The sequence below is a fragment of the Macaca thibetana genome, chromosome 11 (assembly GCF_024542745.1).
Source record: "Macaca thibetana thibetana isolate TM-01 chromosome 11, ASM2454274v1, whole genome shotgun sequence".
In the NCBI taxonomy this organism is placed as follows: Eukaryota; Metazoa; Chordata; class Mammalia; order Primates; family Cercopithecidae; genus Macaca; species Macaca thibetana.
This window is the reverse complement of record NC_065588.1, coordinates 53,501,111-53,526,213: the sequence shown is the minus strand read 5'-3', so window position 1 is coordinate 53,526,213 and position 25,103 is coordinate 53,501,111. Positions and strand designations below refer to the sequence as shown.

Sequence of the window (25,103 nt, the reverse complement as noted above, 5' to 3'; positions counted from 1 at the left end):
ATGAGGAAGAGGAGGAGGAGGCAGAGGAAGAGGGGAGGACAATCCAGCACAGCGACATGTTCACAGGAAAAGCCTCATTGAATCCCCACCACACACTATTTTACTGTGGCTTCACAAGTGAGGAAACTAAGGCCCAGATGGGCTAATTTGTTAATTCCAGCCATTCCCACCTGGCTCTCATACCAGCCCTTAGAAATCTCCCCTTAGCCGGAACCTCCTTCCCTGCCACTCTAGGCTCAGCTTTTCTCAGGTGTTTCCAGCAATAAGCCTGGTGTTAGAAGACTTCCGGGTTCTTCTGCTTTTGGCCAATCTCGGATGCAGAACCATTCCCGATCTCCCTCCTCTTTCAGTTGACCCTGTTATTCAGCCATCCAGCCAGCAGATATTTATTTTCTGCTTACTGACTTTTCACTCCCAGATATGTCTGGGTCAGACCTGTGTCTGACTCAGTTTCAGGCTGGAGCCAGTGGGCAAGCCCCTGGGGAACACTGCCCTTCCAGTGGGCACCCTGACCCCGGAATCAAGGCGAAGATGAGGAGTTCCTGGGTGCCTCAGCTTGTCGGCACCGCTCCCCCTCCCTCCTCCAGCCAGGGGTCCCAAGGGGAGGGGGGCGGCTGAGCTGAGAACCGCTAATGAAGCCGCAGCCAATTAACGCCCAGGCCAGGGTCGGGGGGGGGGCGGGGGCGGATAAAATTAGCAGCCTCGGCTGCAGGAGGGAGCCGGAGGCGCGGGTTGGGGGAGGGTGGGCAGCTGGCTAAAGGGGGCCGTGTTTGCTAGTGGCAAGTAGCAGCCACGGGCCCCGCCCTCCAAACCCGCGCTGGTCCCTTCCCCCACCCCCTCATCCCAAAGCTCCCTCCCCACCTCCTCCGTCTGCAAACTCAGCGCCCACGAAATTAGGAAGGAAAAGGAAGATCGATGACTCCAGATGCCGCAAACACCGTTCCCCCTCCCTTCCAACCTGCCACCACCTCCGCCGGCCCCGTGGAGCTTAGCAGGTTGTCAGCGCTCTGCTTACACTGTCCCTGCATCTCCATCCCATTCAAGGTCTTACACCTCCTTCCCCAAATCATCCGCTGGTGAGCCCCACTCAGGTCTCATCTGCATCCCACTTGCTGCAGCTTCCCTTCGCCCACCTCTGGAGGAGAATCCCAACCTCAGGCGGGGCTCCTACCCCGAGGGTAACCCTCAGCTCTTTTTGATCCGGTCTTTGGTGACTTCCAAGGTGCTAGCTCTGTCAGTCTTTGCCTTGGTTTCCCCACGAGCCGCTGAGGGAGAAGGCCCTGGCTCTCTAACAGAGAGAAACCCCACACCCTACAAAGGTCTCACACAGGCGTGTATTGGATTTCACTTTATTTTGTTCCCTTTCCCGTCTGTTTTGGCGTAGAAAAAAATATCACAGAGAGGAAGCAGCAGGAGAGGGCAGGTGGAGCTGGACTGCAGGGACTGGAAAGGGGCGGGCAGGGGCCGGGGCCAGCGCCTCAGCCCAGGGGTTCTGCTTCCGGTACCCTAATGGGGTTTGGAGGAAAAGGGGACAGGCATATGGCAGGCAGAAAGGTGGGAGGACAGGCTGAGGTTTTTAGGCCTTTACAGTCTTAGGCGGGGCAGGGTGGAGCAGGACAAGCGCTGGGGGATAGGAAAGTCAGGGTGGGGTGAGGGTGCCAGGCCAGGAGTTATTAAAGCTGCGGGGAAAGGGAGTGTGCAACCTAGCGCTAAGGGTGAAAAGGGGACCCACTGTGGACCTAGGGGACATTGGGACCACCTCCAAGCCCCACCTATTCTGGGGCTGCACTCTTACCCCTTTCACTTTGGGGTGCATTGGAGGGGGCTACCCCAGCCTCAGGGGCACTCCGCATAAGGAAAAGGGCACCCACGTTAGCTGAGGGTCCCGAGAGGGCCGTTCCCCTCCGCCCCCAGAGTGGAAGGAGTGGGCGAGATGGCCACAGGAGCGGCAGAACACTGGGAAGGGGGTCCCACCTAGTGAGGCTGGGATTTGGCACGAGGCTCGGGGCTGGGGCTGGGGAGGGGCGCTATCCAAAGTAGGGGTGCTCACTCTGGAAGTTATAGTCTGGGCACACCTTCTGCACCAGTTTGTAGTCAAAGCTGAGGAAAGAGACGAAGATACAGATGACTTTGAAGGGCTTGGCACAGAGCCAGGCGGCCTGGCTCTGCGTGTGCTCGGTGAAGCACACCTGCGATGGGTCGTACAAGCACGGGCGGTGCTTGCGCGCGCGGTTTGTCTTCTCATACTCCACGTGGCAATTGAAAGCGCGCGACTCTTTGGCCCCAGGCACTCCCAACGCGCCCCCAAGCGGCCCTGCCAGTGCGCCCCCGAAGGAGCCCGGCCCTGCCGCTGCTGCTGCCATCCCTAGCGGGGGCCCCAGCCCAGGAAGCACCCCCTCCAGGGCGAGCGTAGACTGCAGAGGGTGGGGGACAGGCCCGGGCAGCCAGACTCCCCCGAACTCGACACGCTTGGAGGGCGGCACGATGCTGACACTGAGGTTGCCCAGGCTGGACGAGTTGTGGCGGAAATACACACTGAAGGTACCATTCACATGGTCCACAATCTTGCCGGTCACCAGCAGTGAAAACTTGAGGGTATGCACCCGAAAGTAGAAGTCCCCCCAGCCGAAGATCTTTTTGGCGCGGGCCGCCTTGATGGACGGCTTCCTCTTGGTGCGCTGCGCGGGCAACGCCCCGGCTGCCCCTGCTTGGGCCAGCGCCGCAGTGTGGTTGGTCGGCCAGGCCCAGCTCCAGGCGCGACCGGCGCCTAGGCCGTCGGAAGACCTTAGCGCTGGGAGCTGCTGGCCGGGGGCGCCCGCTCCGGCCGCGGCGGGGCGCAGCTCCAGGTACTGGGGCCTTCCGGACTCTGGTATCTGGGCATTGACCGCCTGTGCACGAAGAAAGAGGAGAGAGAGACGCTGGGGTTGTCCCCCGCCATCCCACCAGAGCCCTATCACACCAGCCCCTTTCCACAGCTGCTAGGAGACCAAATGGAACCACACAGTCCCGCAGGGGGCAGAGAATGTGCTTTGGAGGAGACCTGCAGCCCTTTCAAGTCATGTGGTCTTGGCCCAGTCACTTCATTTATGTGGGCCTCAGTTTGTACATCTGTGAAATGACGTCAAGAATCCTCCTGTGCCCACAGAGCTCCAATGAGGGCCAAAAACCCAAAGCCAGTGTGAACGTGAGTAGGGAGTGGAGCTCTGGATCCTGGCTTATCTTTCTTGGCCCGGCCCCTGGTTGGTTCCAGTAATGAGCCAGGGAGGGACTGGACTTTGAGCAAACTGAGCCAGAGAGACTGTGACCAGTTAACATCCAGCATCAAGAAAGAGGCTCCAGGCCGGCACTCGCGGTGACTCATACCTGTAATCCCAGCATTTTGGGGGGCCGAGGTGGGCAGATCGCCTGAGGTCAGGAGTTCGAGACCAGCCTGGCCAACATGGAGAACCCTCATCTCTACTAAAATTAGGCGGCGGGAGGCTGAGGTGGAAGAATCGCTGGAACCCGATAGGTGGAGGTTGGAGTGAGCCTAGATCGCACCACTGCACCCCAGCCTGGGCGACAGAGCGAGACTCCCTTTAAAAAAAAGAAAAGAAAAGAAAAAGAAAGAGTCTCCAAGACCTCAGAGACGAAAGCCCCCACCTGGGCCTCAGCCCCAAATGGCCTGCAAGGAGTGAGTGCTGGGAACCAGTTGAGCAGAGGAGGAAAGCCTAGGTATACCTCCCAGTCCCCAGCACTCCACTCTGGTGGAGGCCGCCTGGTCATTCTTTCCCTGGGCTCCAAGGGGGCTGAGAAGCCCCCTCCTGCTCCCACCCGTTCTGTGTGTCTCAGGTGGCCACTGATCTCAGAGACAGCAGGGGCTCGAGGACAAGATGGATAGAGAGGCAGGAGCGGCCGGGCCAGGCCCAGGCCATCAATTATCTGGGGCAGGGGTGAGTGGGGGTGGCTGGGAGTGAAGGAGACAGAAAGGAAGCAAGAGGAAGAAATATGGAGATGCCGCTCCAGCAAGGGGAGCAGGCGAGAGAGGAGCTGCATGTCAGAGTGTGTCAGTCAGCCTGAGCTAACCGCCACCGCCGTGTGCTGTGGCCCTGACTGTGCACAGGTCCCGTGGGGGGAAGCAGTACCGTGTGTGTCAACCTGGGGTTCTTGTGTCTCTGTTAGCCCCAAATGGTTGTGTGCGTGTGGTCTGTACATGTGTGTGTGTGGCTGTGGTGGCTGTGCGTCTGGGTGCCCATGGATATGAGTCTGAGGAGCCTGTGTGTGTGTGGCTGCTTGTCATGGCTGCATGTCTGTTGTGTAAATCGGTGGTGACTATGTGTATGTGCCTGGATTGGCTGTGTGTGTGTCAATTTGTGGAGTGGTGTCTGTGTGGCTGGTGTGGTTGTGTGTCTGGGTTGGCTGTATGGCTGTGTATAGCGGTCTGAGGGTAGCTATATGTGGTTGTCTGGAGGTGTCACCTTTCCTGTGTAAGCCCCTGTCATCCTCTGCCCAAGTATCAAGCTCTTTCTAAAGGGGGTGTATCCGTAGTCACAGAACAAGTGTGATCTCGCTGTGTTCTGATGGGGACAACATATATGCATGTCAATTATATCTGAGTGGTCTCTGGGGAGGTGTCCCACACTGGCCCGCAGGCTGTGCTGTGGGTACGTAAGGAGGCCAGGAAGCATGGGTGCCCCCCTCTGTTTGCCCACACCCATGTGTACACACTCAGTGTCACTGGGGACAGGAATAGCAGAGCCAAGCTGCTGGGCTAGAATCTCCACCGCCTGATCCTGATCCGTCCCCGCCGCGCTGCGATCCCGGGTTATTAATGCTGCCGCCACCCGCTCATCATACATATTTATCGCCCCCCTCATTCCCCCTTCCATCCATCCCTCCTCCCAGCCCAGGTGAGGGGGCGGGGGTGGCAAGAATGATTGACTCCCACAGACAGGCTTAAGGCGGCAGCTAACACCTGGAGGGTGGGCCTTAGAGGGGGTGGAGGGAGGGGTCCCCAGGGTACAGTGGGAGGGAGAAGAGGTCCCAGAAGTGGGCTTGCAGAGGGCAGGGCCTGAACCTGAGAGAGGGCATTGGGGGAGGGAGGTTAGGTTTCCTGGGAAAGCCATTTGAACTCCGATCCCTAATCTCACCCAACCGTTGTTCTTTCCAGAAGCCCAGTCGTCCAGGTCCCCACTATCCCCCTGCCGTCAGATGTTATGACCCCAAATGCCTCCAAGCCATCTCCTCCCAGCAGACCAGAGCACCCCTGTGTCTTGTACCCAGTCAGAACCTGGCTGGGGTGATTCAGGCCAGTGACTTCTACCAGGCAGGGGCAGGGGGTAGAAGTCAGGGGCAGGGGGAGGGGAGGAGGTTCAGCAGGGTAAGGAGAGGTGCGAGGGTGTCACCCCCATCTCTGATCTCAGACAAAGTGCCGTCTGTGCTTCTCTGATCCTGGCAAATCCCCTGGCTTTGGGCACTCCCCCCCCCACCCACTGCTGTAGACAGCCAAGATAAAAAAGAAGAGTTGGGGGGGCACGGCTGAAGCGACCTTGTGGGGGAGTTCGGACAGGGAGGGATGAGAGTCTGTGAGGAAACGAGCCAAGAAATGGGAACATGGAATAAAATAAAATAAAATCCTCCCTCTGGCTCCCTTGATTGCTCGTGCTCTCTCTCCCTCTTGCGCTATTTTTCCATCTCTCTCTCCCCATTCTCTCAGTCTCTTTTGTCTCTCAGTCTCTTTTCTCACTGTCTCTGTCTCAAATTTCCTTCTCCCGTGATTCTGATTTTCTCCCTCTTTCTGTCTGTGGTTTTCTCCTGCCGTCCTTCAGGTTGTCTGTCTTCAGCGACATGGGAGGAGGTGGGTGAGTCGGGAAGGCAGGTGGTAAGGAGCTCCTCTCTGCCCAGAGCTCTTGTCACCCACCTCCATGGCTGAGGGTGGGAGCAGGATGTTGTCCGAGGAGGGGTTCCCCTTGCTCCAGAACTGGCTTAATTAAGCTAATTGGGCGCGGTGACATTTGCGGAGGGGAGAGGCTAGCGCTGCTGTCGGCGCGGGGGCGGGGTGGAGGTGTGCAGCAGCTGGGGGGTTCAACAGGCTCCTTCAGGCCCATGCGGGGGGTGGGGGCAGGGGGAACTGCACCAGGAGCGCTTTGCCCGTGAGGCAGCGGGCCCACGCACCTGCGGGGAATTGAGGTGGCCTCCTGTTGTTGGGGGCAACAAACTCCACTTCAGGGAGTGGCTCTTTGGGGATGTCACTGCTGAGATTGGGGGAGGATCAGGCTGTCAGCCCCCCAGCCGCATTGCAGGGTGCACCTCCCCTGGGCCTCCAGACTGGTCGGTTGCTTCTCCCCTGCCACCTGGGTCAGGCAGGGTGCTCCCAGGATCTGGCTGGGGGAAGGGACAGTACAGGCCTGGGCTGGGAAGGGGAGAAAAGAGCATCCTGAGCCCCTGCACCTAGAAAGAGGCTGGGGTGCCGCAGTCAGGGTTGGTGGAGTCTGGCTGGGAACCGGGGATAGAGATGTGGGTGAGGACAGAGGTGGGGTGGACAGGACAGCCTGGGGTGAGGACTGAGACGGGGGGGGGAGGGTACTGGGATGGGGGACTGGGATTGGGGACTAGCAGGCACAGATACAGGGTACAGGGATGAGGATACAATAAGGATAGGCCTGGGGACAGCGATGAGAAAGAGAACAGAAATGGTGGCCAGGCGTGGGGCAGAGACAGAGATGTGGATGGGGTAAGGACCAGAGGAGTGAAGATGGGCTACAGAACAGTCCAAGAAGAAGCATGGGGACAGGAATGGTGGATGAGGGATAGGGACAGGGGACAGGCAGGGATGGGGTCAGGGTGGGGGCAAAACAGAGATGGGGGATTCGAATGGTTACTGGGCAGAAACAGGGATGGATGCAGAGACCCAGGAAATGGGGATGGGAGACACGAAGGAAGACTGGAATGGGAAATGGGGGACAAGGGAAGACACAGGAGATGGGGACAGAGACAGGGGCTGAGGACAGGTATAGGAGAGGAGCCAGAGGGCAAGGCAAAGACCAGGCAGGATCAGGCTGTGGGAGGGGGCCAGGCAGGTTGAAGCAAAGACACCTCTTTCCAGTCCCTACCACGGCATGAGGGGGCGGGGACCGCTGGTGGGGTGGGGTGGGCTCTGCCCTTGGGCTGGACGCCCCCTCTCTTTACCCCCGCCTGCCTGCCTTCTCTCGGCCTGCCGCGCAAGGCTCACCGTTATCTGAATTTTGATTTTATTTTATTTTATTTTATTTCCCTGCTTCCTAGAGCCAGCGCGATCCCCGCGGGAACGGCTGCCCCTCGCCCCCCGCCCCGCGCCTCACTTTATTATTGCAATAAATGTGCCTATAAAGGCACCGGCTCCGGGGCGCGGTGGGGGTTGGGGGGAGCCGCGGAGCGGGGATGTAATTTCCCGAAGCCGGAGCCGGAGGGGGAGTGGGCGGGGTGGAGGTGGAGGAGGGGCAGGCGGAGGAGAGGGGGAGCCGCGCCAATTTCCAGCGCTCAAGGCAGCACTCCCTGCTCCCCATCCCCACTGGGCAGCTGCTTCCCACCCCATGCCCTGCGACTCCTGCCTGCGCCTGAGCCCTGGGACCCCTCTCCTATGACCCTGACCCATCTCTGTTGCCCTGTCCCTCACGGATCCCACACATCTTGAGTTGCAGGACTAGATCCAAAGTTCCCCATCTCCTTGCCAATTACTCCATCTCTGACCCCTGTGAGGTCCCCCCACTTACCTGCTTTCTTTAGACGTTTGTGTTGTCTCTCTCCAATTACCTCGTCCCTGAGCCCTCTTTGCCTTGCTTCTGACCTTATTACCTCACCTCTTCCCCAGTCACCCGCTCCTGGGTCTCCAGCTCCTCAACCCATCCCAACCCTGACACTCTAAATTCTCCTTTCTGACGCGTGCCCCTCCTATTAGGAATGTGAAGCTTCCACTGCAGGCTCTGGCCCAAGGGAGCTGTCACAGCAGGCCCTCCCCTGTCCCCCTGGCCCAGCTGCGGCCCCTGATTACCCCCAAATCCCCGCCAGCAGCTCTGGGCCCAGGCTGTGCGTGCCTAAGTGGCCCAGCCAGAGATTAGCTGGGGGGCTAGAGGAGGGTGTGGAGGCAGGAGGGGGTAGCTGGCTGAAGGGCTTCGACCAGCCAGCTCTGAGAGAATCAGGCCTAATCCTTTCCTGAGGTGGGATAGAGCTGGCAGGTCCCACAGGGCCCCGCCCCTGCCCTCCCCCAGCTAATTAGTAATTAGTAATTAGTGATTAGTGATTAGTGACTATTGATCGCCTGCTGCTTCTCCCAGTAGGCAGCTGCTTTGGGAAGAGGTCGGGGAGACAGAGACCGAGAGGGAAAGGAGTCAGAGACTGTATGAGAAAGATGCTGAAGAATCCCTGGCTGAGAGGCCAGAACCCCAGAGGCAGTAGAAGCCAGGAGTCCCAGGCTCTGAGAGATGGGAAGCCTGGAGCGAGGAGGAAGGAAGAGAAACCTGGAGGAGGGTGAGCAAGCAGGACCAGAGAGGCAGAGGTGTCAGCCATTCATGGTTGGGGTTGCCAAAGAGTTGCCCTGTAAACTGTCCCCTACCTACCTCTTACCCAGGATCAGCCTCACCTTTTGCCCACTCCCAGTGCTGGCACCAAGACACCCCTGAGCACGCACACACATAAGCCACACTCAGATACATAAACACATCCTGAGGCTCACAATCTCATAGCACACTCAAATGCACTCACAATCACAAGCACACAGAAACACACTCACAAACCCCAGAGACTCATACAGACAACACATGGGCCCCAGCACACAGATGCACCAGAAACCCCAGGGAATACACGTGAATACACCACACTCACAAGTGCACACAAGCACACACAAGTATTTGGACACACAAACACTCCTATACACATACCTCCCCATGCAGCTATACATATCCATACACCTGCAGTGTGTACACACGTAAACACATTCTCACATGCACATAAGCTGGACTAAACAGCAGATCCACTCTCCCTGTTGACTCCAACACGGAGGCCCCACAGCTGCAGCTCTCTCACACACACTCAGATAGATCCCATCGCTCATATCCTCCAGCTCACTCTCCCTCAAGTCTCCACCAGATGTTTCATTCCCCCTCAGGGGGCAAAGGAAATTAAACCGGATCTGTCCACAGGGGAGTTTATTTGCCGGGGAGAGTGGAGATGAGGTGGGAGGAAGTGGAAAGGAGGGGCAAGGGAATGCCATACCTACCACCTTTTGACCCCAGGCCTTCATCCATGGGTGGGTGGGTGGTAGGGCACAGACCCCCCCACCCCTCCAGTCCACTAAGGACAGACCTGTGCAGCAAGTCCATGAGAAGCTCCTGCTAGCGGAAGCAGTTTTCATGGAGGGGCTCCTCTGCCTACCTTCCAGCCCCTCAAGGTCACCAGGCAGGGCTGGGAGGGCCAGGGAGTTCTAACGCTAGCTTCACTGGGGCAGCCCCTGCCCTGCTGGAGTTTGCCCAGTGTGATTTGGCTGACCAGGCAGAGGTCCAAGTGTTGGGGGGAGAAATATACCCTTTCTAGACTCTACAGAGGCTGGGGGTACAGAAAGTGAGGGTTTGGGGAATGACCTGCCTGCCCCCAAACTAGGGAGGTCACAGTTGGGGGGCAGAAAACAGGGAAGACATAGGCAGGGGAGGCTGGTAGAAGGAAAATGGGGGTCTGGGGTCTGGGCCCCCCATTGAGGGCACACACCAGGGGCATAGACAGATGGCTGCACTGTGAGGCCATCATGCAAAGCCAACACCACACGCCACACCAGTATACACATGTAACCTGGGCCCCAGTACTGGATAGCCAAGTCTGGCTTCCCTGGACACATGAACACAGGTGCACACGGTGACCCACGCCCTCCACCCAGTACATAGGAGCACACCATGTTCGCGGGTTGAAGCCTCCAAGTCAGGAAGGAGGCAGATCAAGTCTGAGTCCCCTTAGCCTCTGGCTCTTCGCCCAAGAGCCTTAGGGAAACAGGCCTTGGAGTGGGGTTGGAGGCAGGGAGGGCACGGGAGGAGAGACTCCCCTTCCAGACAGCCTCCCCCTTCAGTGGGGCACGAGAGGGGGGTGTGTCTGTGAGGTCGTGCAGGGGAGATGGTGTCTCCGTGGGAAATGTGATGGGAGGCTGGCTGTAGCCAAGTTCAGCCGTGTCTGCCTGAGTCCGTGTGTGCGCGTGTGCTCGGGCCATGGATGCTCCCGACACGGAGCCCACCTGGCATGGTGACAAGTGCAGAGAAGAGAAATGGGAAGGCGGGGGTGGATGGGTGGAAGGACAGACAGACAGTGAGGCAGGCGAGCGAGACTGGCGCGGAAAGACGGCAGGGCTGACACCCTGCTGGCTTGTCTGTCTGTCTCGCACTCCCGCTCTGTCTGGCGCACTCGCGGGTCGGGCTTCGTCCCCTCCCCCGCCGCGCCTGAAGCCGGCTCCTAGGGGGACCTCCGCCCGGCACCCTCTCCAAGCCTCAGCCAACTTGCGCTAGGAGAGTGCCCGTCCTGAATCCGGCAGTCTGTCTGTCCGCGTCCCCCGCGCCGCGCAAAGTTGGGACGCTCGGAGCTGGGGGCGGGGCGGGCGCACGGAGCCCCTCGCACACTGGGACCTTCGCGTCCCGGACCCCCGCGCTGGCGCCCCAACCCTGCCACCCTTACCTTCTTAAGGAGCCACGGGCCAAAGAGCAAGAGGAACCATTCCGGGAGCAGTCGCATCTTCTCTAGCGGCTGAGCGGGGCGGGCGGGGCGGGTCCCGGGCAGGCCGGAGCCAGGCCTAGGGGCGCGGGGCTCTGGGCGGGCAGGCGGGCGGCAGGGCGGCTGCGGGAGCGGCGGGAGCGGCGGGAGCGGCGGCGCGGCCCGCGGACTAGGCGCGAGGCGCGGAGCCGGCGCTGGGGGCGGGGCGCGGGCGGGGGAGAAAGTTGGGTCTGACTCCGCGGGCGGGGGGCGGGGCTCCGCGGCGCTCCAATCCCGGCCGCGCCCCGCCCGCCCCCTCCCGCCCAGCTGGGGGCACCGAAGGTGACTTTCACTCCGACACACCCCAGACACGCCCCTGGCCCAGGTGCGAAGCGGAGGGGGTCGAGGAGCTCAGGCACTGGGCCCCCGAGAGGCCGCGTCTGTGAGCCCAGGAGAAACGGGGCAGGGCGTGGGGCTCTGGGCTCAGGGCCTGTGCACCCGGAGTGGGGGCGCCGCGGAGCCGGGCCCGGCGAGGCCCTCCATGCCCCGGGCCTCAGCCTTGTTCAGGGCCGAGGTGGATAGGGGCAGGCCCAGGGCAGGGGCCGAGGTGGGGACGGGCGGGGCCTCGGGTGGCTGCCGCCGCGCTATGCTGACGGGGATGGATGGGCGCCCCGCGGCTTATTCGGCCCGGAGATGAGAATCATTGATCACGGACGGAAACCCCATCACGTCTGTCAATAGGGCTGACAAACGGCGCCTGCCGCCCTGTCCCCGCCTCACCGCGCCTCTGCGGTCTCAGGACCCCTCGGCTAGACCGGCTGTTCACCTTTGCCCCTCGCCCGCACCACTGACCCCCACGAGGCCCAGCGCGCCCCTACGTAAGGGCTGGGCAGGAAATCCCTCTCAGCGCTGCCTGCCCGGCCTCTTGGTGCAGTCTCTGTTCCTTCCCTCCCGCCGTCCCATCTTTCACTACCAGCTCTTCTAGATCCTTGTCCCCTTCCCTATCTCTGTCCTTGTCTCTGTCCCCAGCCCCAGCCCTCTGTCCCCATCCTCTTCTCTGTTTCTTTCTCGGTTCCCTCCTCCCCACAGCCTCTCTCTCTCTCCTGCCCGGGAGGCTTCAGCTGTCAGCTGTTGCTATGCTCTGAGACTGTGGCTGAGGATGTGGTATGACCAACACCTAGACAGTGAGAGATAGGGACAAGCAAAGAGACCGAGAGACAGACACATCCCTTGAGAGCCCACCCCAGGGATGCATGCAGATGCATTCACGGGGACAGGGCACACAGAGCGAAATACAGAGACAGGCACACACTTAGCGGCACCCTGACACAGGAGCACAGCAACAGAGGAGCACACCTGCACCCAGACAAGCACATCCAGACAGCTGCTCAGTGCGCTCACCCTCTCCTTGTCTTGGCAGAAAGCAAACACCCACAGAGGTGGACACACACACTGAGACACACACAGGTGTATGCTGTCACTGGCAGCCCAGAAGACGAGCAGGGGCACATACAAAGAAATGGACAGATAGATATGGGATGTGACAACCACACACACGAGTCAGGAAAAGGACCGGGTGCTGAGAGGATGAGGCAGAGGCAGAGACACCCAGGGAGACAGGCAGAAGCGAGGAGGCAGGAACCTGGGTGCCAGGGTGGGAGTAGAGAGGAGAGAGGCAGGAAGGGGCAGAAGTCTTCAGAGAGGCAGGAAGGGACAGAAGGTCCTTCTGGCCTTGAGCCAGAACCCTGAGCCCAGGTTCCAAGCAAGGGGGCTGCTTCAGTAGTGGGTGGGAGCAGTGGGCACACCAAGGCCTAGGCTGTCCGGGACAGAAGCCCATTATCAGGGTCCTGGTCTTCTGGGGGCCCAACCCACAACATCTCTCCTTCTTTAGCTACAGTCACAGGCCACCTGTTCTCTCTCCAGTTACACACACATATATGTGCGCGCTCGCACAAACACAAGTGCAAACACACACATGCACACTACTCGCCCTGTCTCTGGGTCTTTGCCTCTGTCCCCCTGTCTCTCCACCTCTGGGTCTCTGCCTCTCATTAGGTATCAGCCTCTGTCCCTGGTTCTCAGCCTCTGTCCCTGGTTCTTCCTCTCTCTCAGGCGGAGGTGAGGGCTTCCCACCTGCCTCCCAGGTGGGTAGTTTGAAAAACTGCCTCCTGCTGGACCTTCTCCTAGCAGGTCCTGATGGGTGAAGGGGGGATGCTGACTGGAGGGGTGTGCCTTCCAAGCTGCAGCAGGGGTCCTTTGTCACTCTGCCCAGGATCTTGAGGTGACAGGCAGAGAATCAGTGGCTCCCGGGGGGCGCCAGATACGTGGCTGGCAGAGGGGCAGGGGTGGGGCTGTTGGTGGTGGGAGCGGGCAGGCACTGGGGGAGGGAGGGGAGCCGGCTGGCAGAGGGTGGGGGGGTGTGGCAAAATAGCCAGAGGGAAGGAAATGAGAGGCTGGGCTGGGGTCCCAGGTGCATAATGAGTGCTGAGGCGGGGGGCTGTGTGGGCCTTCAGGATAGGCAGTGCTGTAGGAGTACAGACACCACCTGGTGGCCAAATTGGGACACAGACCTCCCAGTTGGCAAACACGGATTCTGTTTCCCGGCACAGTTGCCCATCCAGGGCCCTTGGGTAGGCAGGGGAGGATCTCAGAGTTGGCTTGGAGGATGAGGTTGGAGAGGGCTTCTCAAGGCTAAGAGGGAAGGGGAGGGCCCCTGTTTCCACAGGTGCCTAGACTTGCAGCTTCCCCAAGTCAGAAGGAAGCCTGGGAGGAATCTCCTGGATTTGAACCAGTGAGGGAGGAGGAATGAAAGGCAGTACTCCCCCGTTGGGAGTTGGGTAAGGGATCTTCAGGCATTTGCACCCACCCTCCCTGAGCTCATATTTGCTGTCCTGGAACTCAAACCCTCTCTCAGTCCTGGGCAATGTAAACTGTGCAACTTTCTGCAAGAAGTTTCCCCCTCTAGGCAGGGGTTGAAATGAACCTGGACACTTTTGATTGACAGTTTTTTCCTGTTACCCCCTGTGAATGACTGAAATGATTGGTGAGCTGGAGCTGCTGGGGGCCTAGGGGGCCTGGCAAACTGGTCTCGCTAGCTCTCCTTCACCGCAGAAGACACCCCGCTCTGGAATGCAGCATTTTACTTCGCATTTCATTCATTAGCCTCCACAATGTGAGATGTCAATGCTTCAAGAGCAAACTCAGGCAGACAGAACCGCATGGGAGCACCCTGAAGGATGGGAAAGCCTACGCAGCCTCAGTGTATTCACTTCTTACAGCGGGGCTTCTCACTGTGGGAGATCATTTTGGGTAGGGGGGTGGTGTCCAGTAGAAGTGAATGCAGATAAACAGATCTGAGTTAGTGTCCTAGAGCCAGAAGGAACACAAAATCCGGAGACACGAAGTCACGGCTGAAGGTCACACAGCCAGGAGAAGCAGATCTTCCGTGTCAAGTCCAGTGCCACCCGCTTCCCGGGCACAGCAAGATGGAGAGAGGGAGAGGGCCCTGGGAGAAGGGCACCGAAAACCACGCGCCAGCCTGCCTCCAGCACCGGGCAGGTCTCCCTCTGGTGGCCGAAGCAGGAAAGCGCAGCCCCAGGTCCCAGCGTCTCTCACACACAGGCAAACATCAGCGGCTTTTTTTCTTTCTTTCTTTTTTTTTTTTTTTTTTGACTTTTTTTTTTTTTTTTTACAATTTTATTTATAACAATATCTGTGTTATTCAGTTGTAAAGGAATTCAGCAAAAATTATTAAAACGTTCACGTCCCCAAAACGGGGCTGCCCACTTGCCTTTCCTGGGTGTGGCCCACCTCCTCGGTGTCCCCAGGGGAGGGGAGGCTGGGGGAATGTTTACCAGAGGAAGTCTCCAGCCCTGGGAACCTCAGTGGGGGCCCTGGAGACGGGAAGGGCCTGTCTGGGAGGGGGATTCAGCATGGCCATCTCATAGGTGCCCCTGGAGTCAGGGCTGGGCTTTGGGGTGGCCTCCCCCAAGAACTAAAACACTCCATCCTTTCCTGCCTACCTCACCCAGAGCCACGTCTTCCAGACAGGGGCAGCAAAGAACTCTCCTTCCCCAGAATTAGCCCTCCGGGAGCTGTGGGAGCGGGCAAGCAGGGGTAGGGTCGAGAAGGGAGAGCCTTGGCAAAGTGTCTTATACAGGGAGGGGGAGGCTGCACCACCAGCTCTCCCGGTGGGGTGTGTTCTGGTGGGAGGGTAGGAAGTGCAGCCCCAAGCCCTCCCTGCCTGCCTCCCTGAAGGCAGCATGGGGGTGCCGAGGAGCAGGCAGGGAGGGGATGGAGAAATAATACTGTGCTCGCTTGCTGGCTTGCTCGCTCACATATAAAACGTAATTCCTTCATTTTTACATTTATACATCCGGCGAGGCCGGGGAAGGGCTGGCTGGGGAGGGGCTCACTGAAGGACTTCACTGGCAGGGGGCAGGAGGCTTTCTGGGGGAAGTGCGACGGGGCAGGGCCCTATGCCAAGGGGTCCCCTATCTCGTCCTCAGGGCCCCGGCCCAGGAGTTCTCGCTTCTCGTCCGTGCTGGCCAGGGAGTGGCGACTGCCGTGGCCCCCCATGTAGAGTGTGGCATACACGGGGTTGGTGAAGTTGGTGGGCTGCAGGGTGACAGAGGGTTCAGGTAGGGCTTAGGGGCTGGGCCTGTGGCCCAGGTCACCCCACCCCCACCTCTGTCCCTCACCTAACCCAACACCTTTGGTTAGGCCACCCACAGCCTCTTGGCCCTCCACCCTGCCCGCCTTCCAGCCCACCTTGTCAGGGTCCAGGGCAAAGTCGGCGTCCAGTAGGCCTCCCACGTCATCAGGCTCTCCGCCTTCGTACATCTTGTAGGTGGGGTTCCCAATCTCCACATTCATGGCCCCGTTGGTCATCCGCTGGTGCTGGAAGCCCTTAGCCCTGGGGAGAGGCAGGAATATAAGGAGGCAGAGATTACTGGGGGGAAGGTTAGGATGGCAAAATAATGGCCAGAATGTTCCAGATTCCCTGTGACTCACCCTTGGACTCGCCGCTTATACCAGAATACCACTCCGGCCACCAGAAGCACCAGCAGCAGCAAGAGCAGAGGGATTAGGATGGAGGCTATATCTGGAGGGAAGAGGTGGGACACTGAGTCACCAAGGCTCAGGGAAGCAGGAGGCACACGGTCCCCCTGCTCTAGGTCCCGGTGGCCCTGCCTGCCCCACCCCCTGCCACCTACGTCCTGGCTGCTGCTGGCTGAAGACGTGCTCCTCACACCGGGGCCCTGTCATGTGGGGTGGGCACCTGCAGAAAGGAGGGACACAGATGAGTAGGCATAACCTCCATAGCCACTGCTGCCAGGGAAATGGGGTGGCGGGGGGTGGGCGCTGACGCCTGACGATCTTCCTGCTCAGATCTGGGGAAGGGAGGGATGATCTATGCCTGGGTGAAGCCCGGGCCCAACTCACTGGCACTCAGGCATCATTTTGCTGTTCATGGTGCAGGAGCCGCCATTGCTGCAGTGGCCGATGCAGGTCAGACAGCTGGGGGCCACCCGGCCGTCCGTGCAGCTGCAGGAAGGAATCAGAGGCTGGTGCTGGGGCTGGCAGAGGTGTGTCTGGGATGCTGAGGAAGGGGCAGGGCAGGGCTAGGACAGGGCAGGGGCTGGGCTGAGTGGAACTGTGGAGGAGGGCTCCACTCACTTGCAGGTGACATCCCCACTCTGCTTGTTGACCACACAGGCCCCTTCGAGACAGCGGCTGCACTTGTTCACCTCACACCTCAGTCCCTCAAAGTAGGCAGTGCAGCGACATTGTCGGGAGCCGTCAGCGGCCATCTGGCATGTGCCAAAGTTCTCACAGTAGCCAGAGCACTGCCCTGTGGTTGGGGAGGGAGAGAAGTGCCTCAAGCCCCACCCTCATGAGGGCTCTCCAAAGGTTGAACAGAGCTTTTCTGTTTGCATGATCTTGGTGCCGGGGGGTGCACTGCCTCGGGGGAAGTGTGCCAGCACCTTTGTGGGGAAGCACCAGCAGCTTGGGTCTGGCTCAGCTGCTTAAGGCCTCTTTTCCTGAACTTGACCCTGTGCGTCTCAGGCACAGGTTGAACATCACCCCATGCTCTGGGGTTCCCCATCACCCGTCACCCTCCTGCCTGCCCTGGGGCCCAGGGAAGGCTCACTCACGGTACTGGCAGCGGTCGCCCAGGAAGCCGGGTAGGCATCGGCACTGGGGCTGGTTGCCCTGGTTGACAGTGCAGGTGCTGTTGTTGGCACAGTAGCCTGCACACACCTGCTGGGTGCATTTGGGGCCCGTGAAGCCCGTGGGGCACCGGCACGTGGGCATGCCTGGTGGGAGAGGATGTGTGAGCGGGACTGTGGCCCTTGGGACCACCTGGCCCTATAGCAGAGGAATGGGCTGGGGGGACCTGGGCGAGAGTCAGAGACTGGAGTGAATGGATGCTGGGTCATGGAAAGGAGGCTGGAGGCGAGGCAGGGGTGGGCATCTGCCTAAGGTGGGGTGGTGGGTGGTGGGGGGTTGGGACCCGGGGCAAGGAGCAGGCGTTGCAGGATGAGGGGTCATACCAGAGGGAGAGGCAGCACAGGTGCCCCCATTGCGACAGTGCTCCCAGCATTGGTCCAGTTCACACTTGTCACCCGTGTAGCGGGGCTGGCAGCGGCACTTGGGCTGCCTCCGTGCATTGAGGAAACAGCTGCCACCGTTGAAGCACTGCAGGTTACAGGTTCCAGGCCGGGAAGCTGCAGGAAGGGCCCGTCAAGGGGCAGAGCCAGGGGAATAGGAGGAGAGGTACAGGCAACAAGGTCAGGGGAAGTCAGGAGCCACAGGAAGGAGAAGGTCCTGAGGCATGGCTGGGATTGGGAGGGCATGAGCGTACCATCTGGGGGGGGTGTTGGAGAGGGCACAGGCACGCATGTGCCGTTGTCCAGCCGCTTCCCATTGGGACAGGTGCAGACAGGCCCACTGGGGCTCAGCAGGCAGAGCCACTCGCATTTCTTGCGGTCACATGGGTTGGTCACTGCAGGTATGGGTGGGGTGGGGAGGATGCTGAGCAGGACCCTTCTCTGAGCCCTATGAGCCCAGGGTGACCCCCTCTCCACCAGGTCCCAAGGCCACAGCTTGGAGACTCAATGCCCACAGGCCTCCCTTCCCCAGCCCAGGCTCCCCTCCGCCCCCACCTTCGGGCTGCTTGTGCTGATGGTACAGGACCACATCAGAGGCATGGCTCAGGCCCCCTGTCAGGTTGACCAAGGGGCTGTGGCCAAACTTATGGATCTTGAAGACACGATTATTGATGTAGGTGACACCATAGATGTAATCCTCAAAGACGTCGATGCTGAAGGGGTGACTTAGGCCTAGGGGAGGAGGTGGAGTCAGAAGGGACCTGAGGGGCACTCAGACCCTGGCCATGCTGTCCAGGACACTGGCACCCATGGCTCCCAGACACCTCAAACTCAACACATCCAGACCAAATTCCCCTCCCCACGCCTGTTCCTCTTCCTGTGGCCACTACTGGCAAAAGGTCCCATCACCCCCAGACTTCTGGGGTCATTCATGGCTGACTTCTGTTCCTTCTCTCCGCATTTGCTACGTTCCTAATGTACCTATGCTGCCTCCGTGCAACCCAACCAATGAATGGACAAGTAGGCCAGAGGGTCAGGGTGGGCCTCACGCCTGCAGGGCAGGTTCAGGGGGAGGCCAGCTGGAGAGGCCTGGAAGGTGCTACAGCATTGCTGGGGGTCAGTGACAAAGGATGGGAGGCATCGAAGTGAGGCCTCTGGCTTAGTAGGGAGGATGTCAGGGTTGGGGACAGGGCTGGGGACTGCGACTGCTACCAGGTTCTGACCTCGTTTGCTGTCAGCAGCCACAATGGGGTCCGTGCCATTGAGCCGGATGCTGCCGATGACTGAAAGCTTGGCATCTGCCCAGTACAACCGCTCATTGTGATAATCCACGGCCAGGCCTGGGGAGGGAGAGAGCACTGTGAGGGCTTGGCCTCCCCAACCCAGCCTTAGGGTGGAAAGAATTGCCTCCATGCCTGGGACAGTTCCACCCTGTTCTCATGCCACTCACAGTCGCCTCTTCTGGGAAAAGCCTCCACGGCCAATCCGCCCCGTCCCAGTCCAAGCCCCATCCCATCCTTCACTTTTGTGTGACTTCAGCAGTAGCTGGGCTCTGTGAGCCGGGCCCCCTCCACACCCGGTCCCTCCCGCCCCCCGCCCCATGAACCTGTGGGCCACTGAATGTTGTCCTGCACCAGTGTCTCCCGAAGGGTCCCATCCATCGCTGCCGTCTCAATCTTGGGGTGGTTGCCCCAGTCTGACCAGTACATGGTGCTGGGGAGGGAGAAGGGGTGAGTGTGGGCAGGCCGGAGGGCCAGAGGAGGCAGGCCCAGGCAGGACACCAGCTTCTTGGTCTGGGCACAGGGACTGCTGGGGACTGGGAGGAGGGCGTTCTGTCCTTCTACAGAGAAGCAGGAGGGAGTCCACTTCTGAGCGGGTTGAGGGGCTTTTCCTCTAAAGCCACAGTGTGCTCATTCAGAGCCACCGACACTGGCAGAGCTGTTCCCTGGGGCAGAGTGTGGCTGTGCATGACAGCCGGCCGAGCAGAAGTCAGGTCCCTGCCCAAGCAGGCCCAGCTGGGGGCCCTGGGCAGAGGCAGCATGGGGAGGGCCAGGCAGGGGTGGCCAAGAAGGCCCAAGGGCCTGAGAAGGACTCTGTCCTCAGGCTGGCCAGGGAGGAAGGGGCATGCCTGTGGGTGCAGCCCCCAACCCTGTCCCCAAGGCTTCCTACCACCAGCCCAGAGGCCTCCCCCCAGGGCCCCTGCCCACCCCCTCAGTGGGTCCACCACAATGGCGTGGGGCTCATCAATCATGCCCGAGATGAGTGTCTTGCGGTTCTCGCCCTTCATCTGTGCCACCTCAATCACATCTCGGCCCGAGTCAGTCCAGTACACGTTTCCGGCCACCCAATCGATGGCAATGCCTCTGGGCATCTTCAGCCCTGAAATCTGAATGGAAGCCACAGGTTCAGGGCCCACCGCTTTGTCTTCCTGCCATTATCCCCCCACCACCACTCTGCCAGCCTGTCCCTGCTGGAACGTCACCCCAGGCTCACAGCCAAGCCCCTGGCTTTAAAGAGATTCGAGCAGCGTGGAGCTTATGCACCAGACTTGCAGCTCTCACACGGGGCTGGTGAGCCCTCCCTGAAGCCTGCACGATGGCGATGATCACCTAATTTTATTGATAAACAAAGTGAAACCCAAAGAGGTTAAGTGAGGCAGCTAAGACGTACACAGTGCGTGGTGGCAACGATGGGGGACTGGTGCCGGAGGGCTGTCTGCCTGCCCATCGTGCCCTGCGCCCTGGGCTGCCTACAGCACAGCCAGCTGCTGACCATTCCCACTGCTCTGTCTTCCCGCCGGCCATGCCGCAGAACACAATCCTAAGACTGGTCCCCTGCCCCACTCTCACCCTTGGCCCCTCACTCTGCCCTTTTCTTTTCTTTTTCTTTTTTTTTTTTTTTTGAGACGGAGTCTCGCTCTGTCACCCAGGCTGGAGTGCAGTAGTACTCTGCAACCTCAGTGCCACTGCAACCGAGTGGCACTCGGCTCACTGCAAGCTCCACTTTCCAGGTTCAAGGGATTCTCCTGCCTCAGCCTCCTGAGTAGCTGCGATTACAGGCGCCTGCCACCATGCCTGGCTAATTTTTGTATTTTTCTTAGAGACAAGGTTTCACCATGTTGCCACGCTGGTCTCAAACTCCTGACCTCAGGTGATCTGCCCGCCTTGGCCTCCCAAAGTGCTGGGATTAGAGGCGTGAGCCACTGTGCCACTGCTCTTTTCAAATCCTGCTCTGAACCGCTTGCTCTATGGAGCTCTTCCACTCCATCCACGCCAGCGTGGGCACTCACGTTGAGGTGGGTGACACCCCGGTCAATCTGTCGCCGGTGGCGGTTGGAAGTGGTAGGAGGCGCAGCAGGTGGCAGGCTGCGGTAGGAGATGGTGCCCGTGTGCCAGTTGGTCCAATAGACGCGGCCAGCCTTGACATGGACATCCATGGCATCAATGCGGACGCTCTCGTCGCCCTGGAATGCCTGCTCGTAAGCCGAATGGGGGTGCCCAGGGAACAGGCTGCGGATCTCATTGTCATCAGCAATGTACAGGACCTGGTACTCAGAGCCTGGAGAAACAAGAGGTCAGGGCTGGGGCTGTGGGATGGAGATGTGCACCCCACCCAGCTCAGCTCCTTTCACATGAACGGTGTCTTCTCTCCTAGTAGAACAATCTGCTCTGGCCAGAAGCTGCTGCTTACCCACCCTGCTCAGGGTTGCAGGCTCCAACCTCAGCCTCTGGACCTCCTCCTCTCCTCCCCTGAGCTGATCCACTGTGACCTGCTCCTTTCAGCCAAAAAGCTGTCCCTGCCCCTCTAGACCCAGAGACTTCTGCCTCCTCAAGGCTGCTGGAGGGCATCACCATGCTCTCTGCTACAAACTGCCTGGCACATGCTCGGGGGTGCATAGGCACATGGGGTGTGTATGCTTGGCATGGAGCATGTGGGTGTGCATGGCAGTGCATGGTGGGGGTGTGTGTGTTCCAGGGGTGTGTGTGAATGTGCACAGGCATGAGGAAGGCACAGGTGGGCATCAAAGCGTGTGGGGAATGTGCAGGTAAGGCCCCCATGACTGTGAGTGTGCACTGCGTGTCTGAGTGTGCTCTCGTTCTGGCAGTGGTGGGTGAGGAGGCGTGTGTGCAATTCAGAGCACTGCTGCATCCCAGACTCCTTCAGTGAGCCAGCCCCAGGACCTGCTCCCTCTGCTCGGGCCAGCCCTTTGCTCAGGCAGCTGCACCTATGAGTATGGGGCTTCCTGTCCGGGCAAGATGTCCACAGGAAGACATTCAATTCCAAGTCAGCCCCGTGTGATAACCCGATCGCCCTGCCCCATCCAGCCTTTCTGCCCTCTGGCAGCTCTGGCACCTTCAGCCTTGCAGGTGTTGTGCGTCTTCATGAAGTTCCGAGCGCAGCTGCAGAGGTGGCCGCCCTTGGTGTTGTTGCAGAGCTGGGAGCAGGTGCCGAAGCGCAGGCACTCGTTGATGTCTAGGGGTTACAGGGAGGGTCATGGGGGTCCACAGCTGGGGTGTCCACCCCTGCTCTGCTCCACTTTCCTACCTTGACATCCGGGCTGGCCGGGCACGGTGTGGAAGCCAGAGCGGCAGGCACAGTAGGCTGCTTTCTCGGTGCGTACGCAGCGTGCCTCGTCCCCACAGATGCTGGCATTGGTGGCGCAGCTGGTCAGCTTGGGGTCTGTGGGGGACAGAGAGTGGATGCCCTCCCTTGAGCCACCCCAGGCTGGGGCTCGGCTCTCCCCGCTCCCCACCGGCGTCCAGTCTGCTGCTGGGCCTCACCGATGCTGCAGTCCTCCTCGTCAGAGCCATCCCCGCAGTCGTCGAACATGTTGCAGCGTAGGGAGGAGGAGAGGCAGCGCTGGTTCCGGCACAGAAACTCCTTCTTATCTTTGCAGTGGGTGGTCTGGGCCGTGGGGGGCTCTGAGGAGGGCGGAGGCTTTAGACCCTGGGTATTCACCCCTGCCCCCTCCTCCCACAGTGACCCCATAGATACCAGTGGCTCCCAATTCCTAACTGACAAGGCTTGCAGTGGGGGCAAGTCAAACTTTCGGGTTCCCAGCCCCACCTCCAAGACCTAATGCATCAGGCAGCCCCCAGAGCCTTCCCCAGGGGGCTTCTCTTGAAAGAGCCTCCAGACTCCTAGCAGTGGATCCTCCCCTTCCTGGGCCAGTCCTCCTGGTTAATCCTAACCCCAATGCAGCTCCCACAAGGCTCACACTCACCCCACTGTGTACTATCCGCCCCCTGCAGGCCTTTGTCGGCCCCCTGCTCACCACAGTCCTCTTCATCAGTCCCATCCCCACAGTTGTCCATGCCGTCGCATTGGCGCCCGATCCACAGACAGACACGGTCATTCTTGCAACGGAAGGGCCGGTTGGGAGGGCACACGAACCGGGCTGCGACAGCCAGGGGAACACAGAGCCGGAATTAGTCTTGCGGGTGGGGTGGCTGCTGGCCACTGGGGAGCCCGGGAACCCCGCACCAAATCTCACCACACTCCTCGGGGTTCTCATCTGAGTTGTCCCCACAGTCATCCTCGCCATCGCACTTCCAGGCCAGCGGCTTGCACAAGGTGTTGTTGCACTGGAACTCATCCAGGGGGCAGGTCCGCACTGGTGCCAGGGGGAGCCAAGAGAGAGAATGAGCCATGAGCCCACCCAGACCCCTCTCTCCACAGGTGGGGGTTCCAGGCTCAGAGGGGTCATCAGGTAAGCAGTGGCACAGCCAAATTGGAACCAGGTCTCTTAATTTTCTACTTGGTGGGGCCAAACTGCCTTTTCTGGTATTTAGGGGAGAAGAGGTCATTTTTCAGGGGTGTCTGGAAAAGTTCAGAGGGCACTCCTTCTCTGGTATGTGGCAGGGCATGGGGCTGTGTAGTTCCACAGCAGGGACGCGGGAATGGAAGACCAGGGCTGGGAATGGAAGACCAGGTTCCCATCCCTGTGCCTGGCCTACCAAGGCAGAGCCAAGACATCTGCCCACACAGTTGGGATTTCCGCTCCAAGCCCCAGTCTTTTCTCACCCTGGGCTTCACCTGCCCGCTCTGTGCTGCCAAGCCCAGGCAGGTCAACGAGGGACAGGTACTATCTCACTGCCCCAGGAAGGGAAAATAGCAGGGCTTTTCTTCTTGGGGCAGCAGACTGTCTCGGAGGAACTTGTGGGTTGGGGCCTAGACAGGTACAGCCCTCAGGGTTTGCTGGATTTCAGCTCAACTGGTCCCCTAGACTAGGGGGCGCTGAGCTGGGCACAACCCGCACAAAAATGTGTATTCAGGGGTCCTGTGTCTTGTTTACTACTACGTCCCTAACACCTATGGCAGTGCCTGGTACATGGTAAATGCTCAATAAATATTTGTTGCATGAAGAATGAATACAGAAGAGAAAGATCGAGTGAATGACTGAGCCACGTGACAGGGTGGGCAGCAGAGGGAGGACCCAGGGAGACCAAGCTAAGGGGCGCACCGCCAGTGCCGCAGGCCTCCTCGTCGCTGCCGTCCATGCAGTCAGCGTCTGCGTCACAGCGCCAGCGCAGGGGGATGCAGTGGCCGCTCTTGCACTGGAACTGGTCCATGTCACAGCGGGGGGTGCAGTCTTTCTGTGGGCATGGGCACAGGCAGCCGGTCAGCTCTTGGCACCCCCAAGCCCTGCCTGAACTCTTCTGAAGCCACCTCCTTCCTTCTCATCTCCCTGCCCACCTCGTCTGAGCCGTCGGCGCAGTCGTGGTCTCCATCGCATTTCCAGCGCCCCGCGATGCAGCGGCCGTTGGCACAGGAGAACTCACTCTCGGAGCAGGGTCGAGGGGCTGGGAAGGACAGGGGGAGACAGGCCCAGGAGGGTGGGCACAAGGACTCCAGGCCTCAGCAGTGCCACAGTCCTGAGCCCAAGGCCTATCCCCACGTCTCTGAAGACCACAGCTGACTGACCCAGAGGCCGAGCCAGTCCTGGCAGAGCCCACTGGCTGCCTCTATGGAACAGCTTGGCACAGGCAGGCTCACACTTACCCCATGGGACAGACACCAGAAAGGGCACAGGTCCCTGGCCTTGCCCTCAGGACAGACTGTGTTTGGGGAGGGGAGCGGGGACAAGACCACTGAGACAAGCACCAGGGTTTGGGGAGAGGTCAGTCAAGGATGATGGGTAGAGGCACGGCACAGGGATGGGGGGCTCTGGGGCAGAGGTGGGGGTGTGGTGGGAGCACAGGCACATCAGAGACACCTACCTCTGCAACCCCGAGAGGACAGTGTGAAAATGGAGAGAAACATGAGATGAGGTGAAATGGCACAAACTCAAATACACAACATGGAGTGGGGTGGGTGAGGAGGGCGGCTCCTGCCCCCGCCCTGGGAGGTGGCTGCCAGCTCTGGCGCGGCCTGTGGCAGGAGGGCGGCACGGCAAGGGCCAGGCCTGGGAGGGGCTCCCGTGGGGCTGGCGGGTGGGACGTACTGCAGCTCTCCTCGTCGGAGTTGTCGCCACAATCGTTGTCGTAGTCGCACTGCCAGCGGCCGGGCACGCAGCGGTTGTTCTTGCAGCGGAACTGGTATGGCTCACAGGTGCGCTCATCTGGAGGAGGCAAGTGTCAGGGCAGTCAGGGAGAGGGCTGGGGCAGACATTACGATCCAGACAGGCATGGCATGGTCAGGCTGGCTTGGCGGGGAGGGTGGGCATCCTGGCTTGGGAACGGTCAGCCGCGGGGAGCCCAGGCAGTGTTTTGAGATGTGGGGTCTATAAGGAGGTTTGGGGACAGGAGACATGATTGGGGGTGTGTGTGTGGGCAGCTGCCTTGGGCAGAAGATGAACAGGTCCCATAG

General features: G+C 60.0%; 3 protein-coding genes across 3 annotated transcripts in view; 1 reads left to right on the top strand and 2 right to left on the bottom strand.

Annotated features, from left to right (window-relative positions):
- Positions 1-1,333: 1,333 nt before the first annotated feature.
- On the bottom strand, positions 1,334-10,897 carry NXPH4 (neurexophilin 4). Its single transcript, XM_050747353.1, has 2 exons — positions 10,666-10,897; positions 1,334-2,888 (listed from the first exon to the last, which is right to left on the bottom strand). Exons 1-2 carry the CDS (start codon positions 10,720-10,722, stop codon positions 2,028-2,030), a joined length of 918 nt encoding a protein of 305 aa, XP_050603310.1. The 5' UTR covers positions 10,723-10,897; the 3' UTR covers positions 1,334-2,027.
- Positions 6,555-25,103, top strand: part of NEMP1 (nuclear envelope integral membrane protein 1) — a 169,854-nt gene continuing 151,305 nt past the window's right edge. Inside the window, exon 1 of the mRNA XM_050747316.1 lies at positions 6,555-6,561. The gene's annotated coding sequence lies outside the window, so the exon portion shown is untranslated. The remainder of the gene's footprint in view (positions 6,562-25,103) is intronic.
- The window catches only part of LRP1 (LDL receptor related protein 1), an 85,176-nt gene continuing 74,429 nt past the window's right edge, over positions 14,357-25,103 (bottom strand). Inside the window, exons 68-89 of the mRNA XM_050747228.1 lie at positions 24,739-24,855; positions 23,991-24,097; positions 23,758-23,890; positions 22,789-22,908; positions 22,570-22,692; positions 22,076-22,216; positions 21,840-21,974; positions 21,648-21,767; positions 20,584-20,852; positions 19,502-19,680; positions 18,901-19,007; positions 18,518-18,634; positions 17,850-18,026; positions 17,549-17,689; positions 17,238-17,411; positions 16,839-17,000; positions 16,360-16,534; positions 16,126-16,227; positions 15,897-15,961; positions 15,694-15,784; positions 15,451-15,595; positions 14,357-15,297 (exon numbers count right to left, since the gene is read on the bottom strand). Of these exons, the coding sequence (XP_050603185.1) occupies positions 15,157-15,297; positions 15,451-15,595; positions 15,694-15,784; positions 15,897-15,961; positions 16,126-16,227; positions 16,360-16,534; positions 16,839-17,000; positions 17,238-17,411; positions 17,549-17,689; positions 17,850-18,026; positions 18,518-18,634; positions 18,901-19,007; positions 19,502-19,680; positions 20,584-20,852; positions 21,648-21,767; positions 21,840-21,974; positions 22,076-22,216; positions 22,570-22,692; positions 22,789-22,908; positions 23,758-23,890; positions 23,991-24,097; positions 24,739-24,855 (3,041 nt within the window). The 3' untranslated portion in view covers positions 14,357-15,156. The remainder of the gene's footprint in view (positions 15,298-15,450; positions 15,596-15,693; positions 15,785-15,896; positions 15,962-16,125; positions 16,228-16,359; positions 16,535-16,838; positions 17,001-17,237; positions 17,412-17,548; positions 17,690-17,849; positions 18,027-18,517; positions 18,635-18,900; positions 19,008-19,501; positions 19,681-20,583; positions 20,853-21,647; positions 21,768-21,839; positions 21,975-22,075; positions 22,217-22,569; positions 22,693-22,788; positions 22,909-23,757; positions 23,891-23,990; positions 24,098-24,738; positions 24,856-25,103) is intronic.

Excerpts from the sequence above, each read along its gene's own strand:
- NXPH4 (XM_050747353.1), bottom strand. The coding sequence starts at position 10,722 with ATGCGACTGCTCCCGGAATGGTTCCTCTTGCTCTTTGGCCCGTGGCTC. Across the intron at positions 2,889-10,665 it reads GCCCGTGGCTCCTTAAGAAG|GCGGTCAATGCCCAGATACC; the intron begins GTAAGGGTGGCA and ends CTTCGTGCACAG.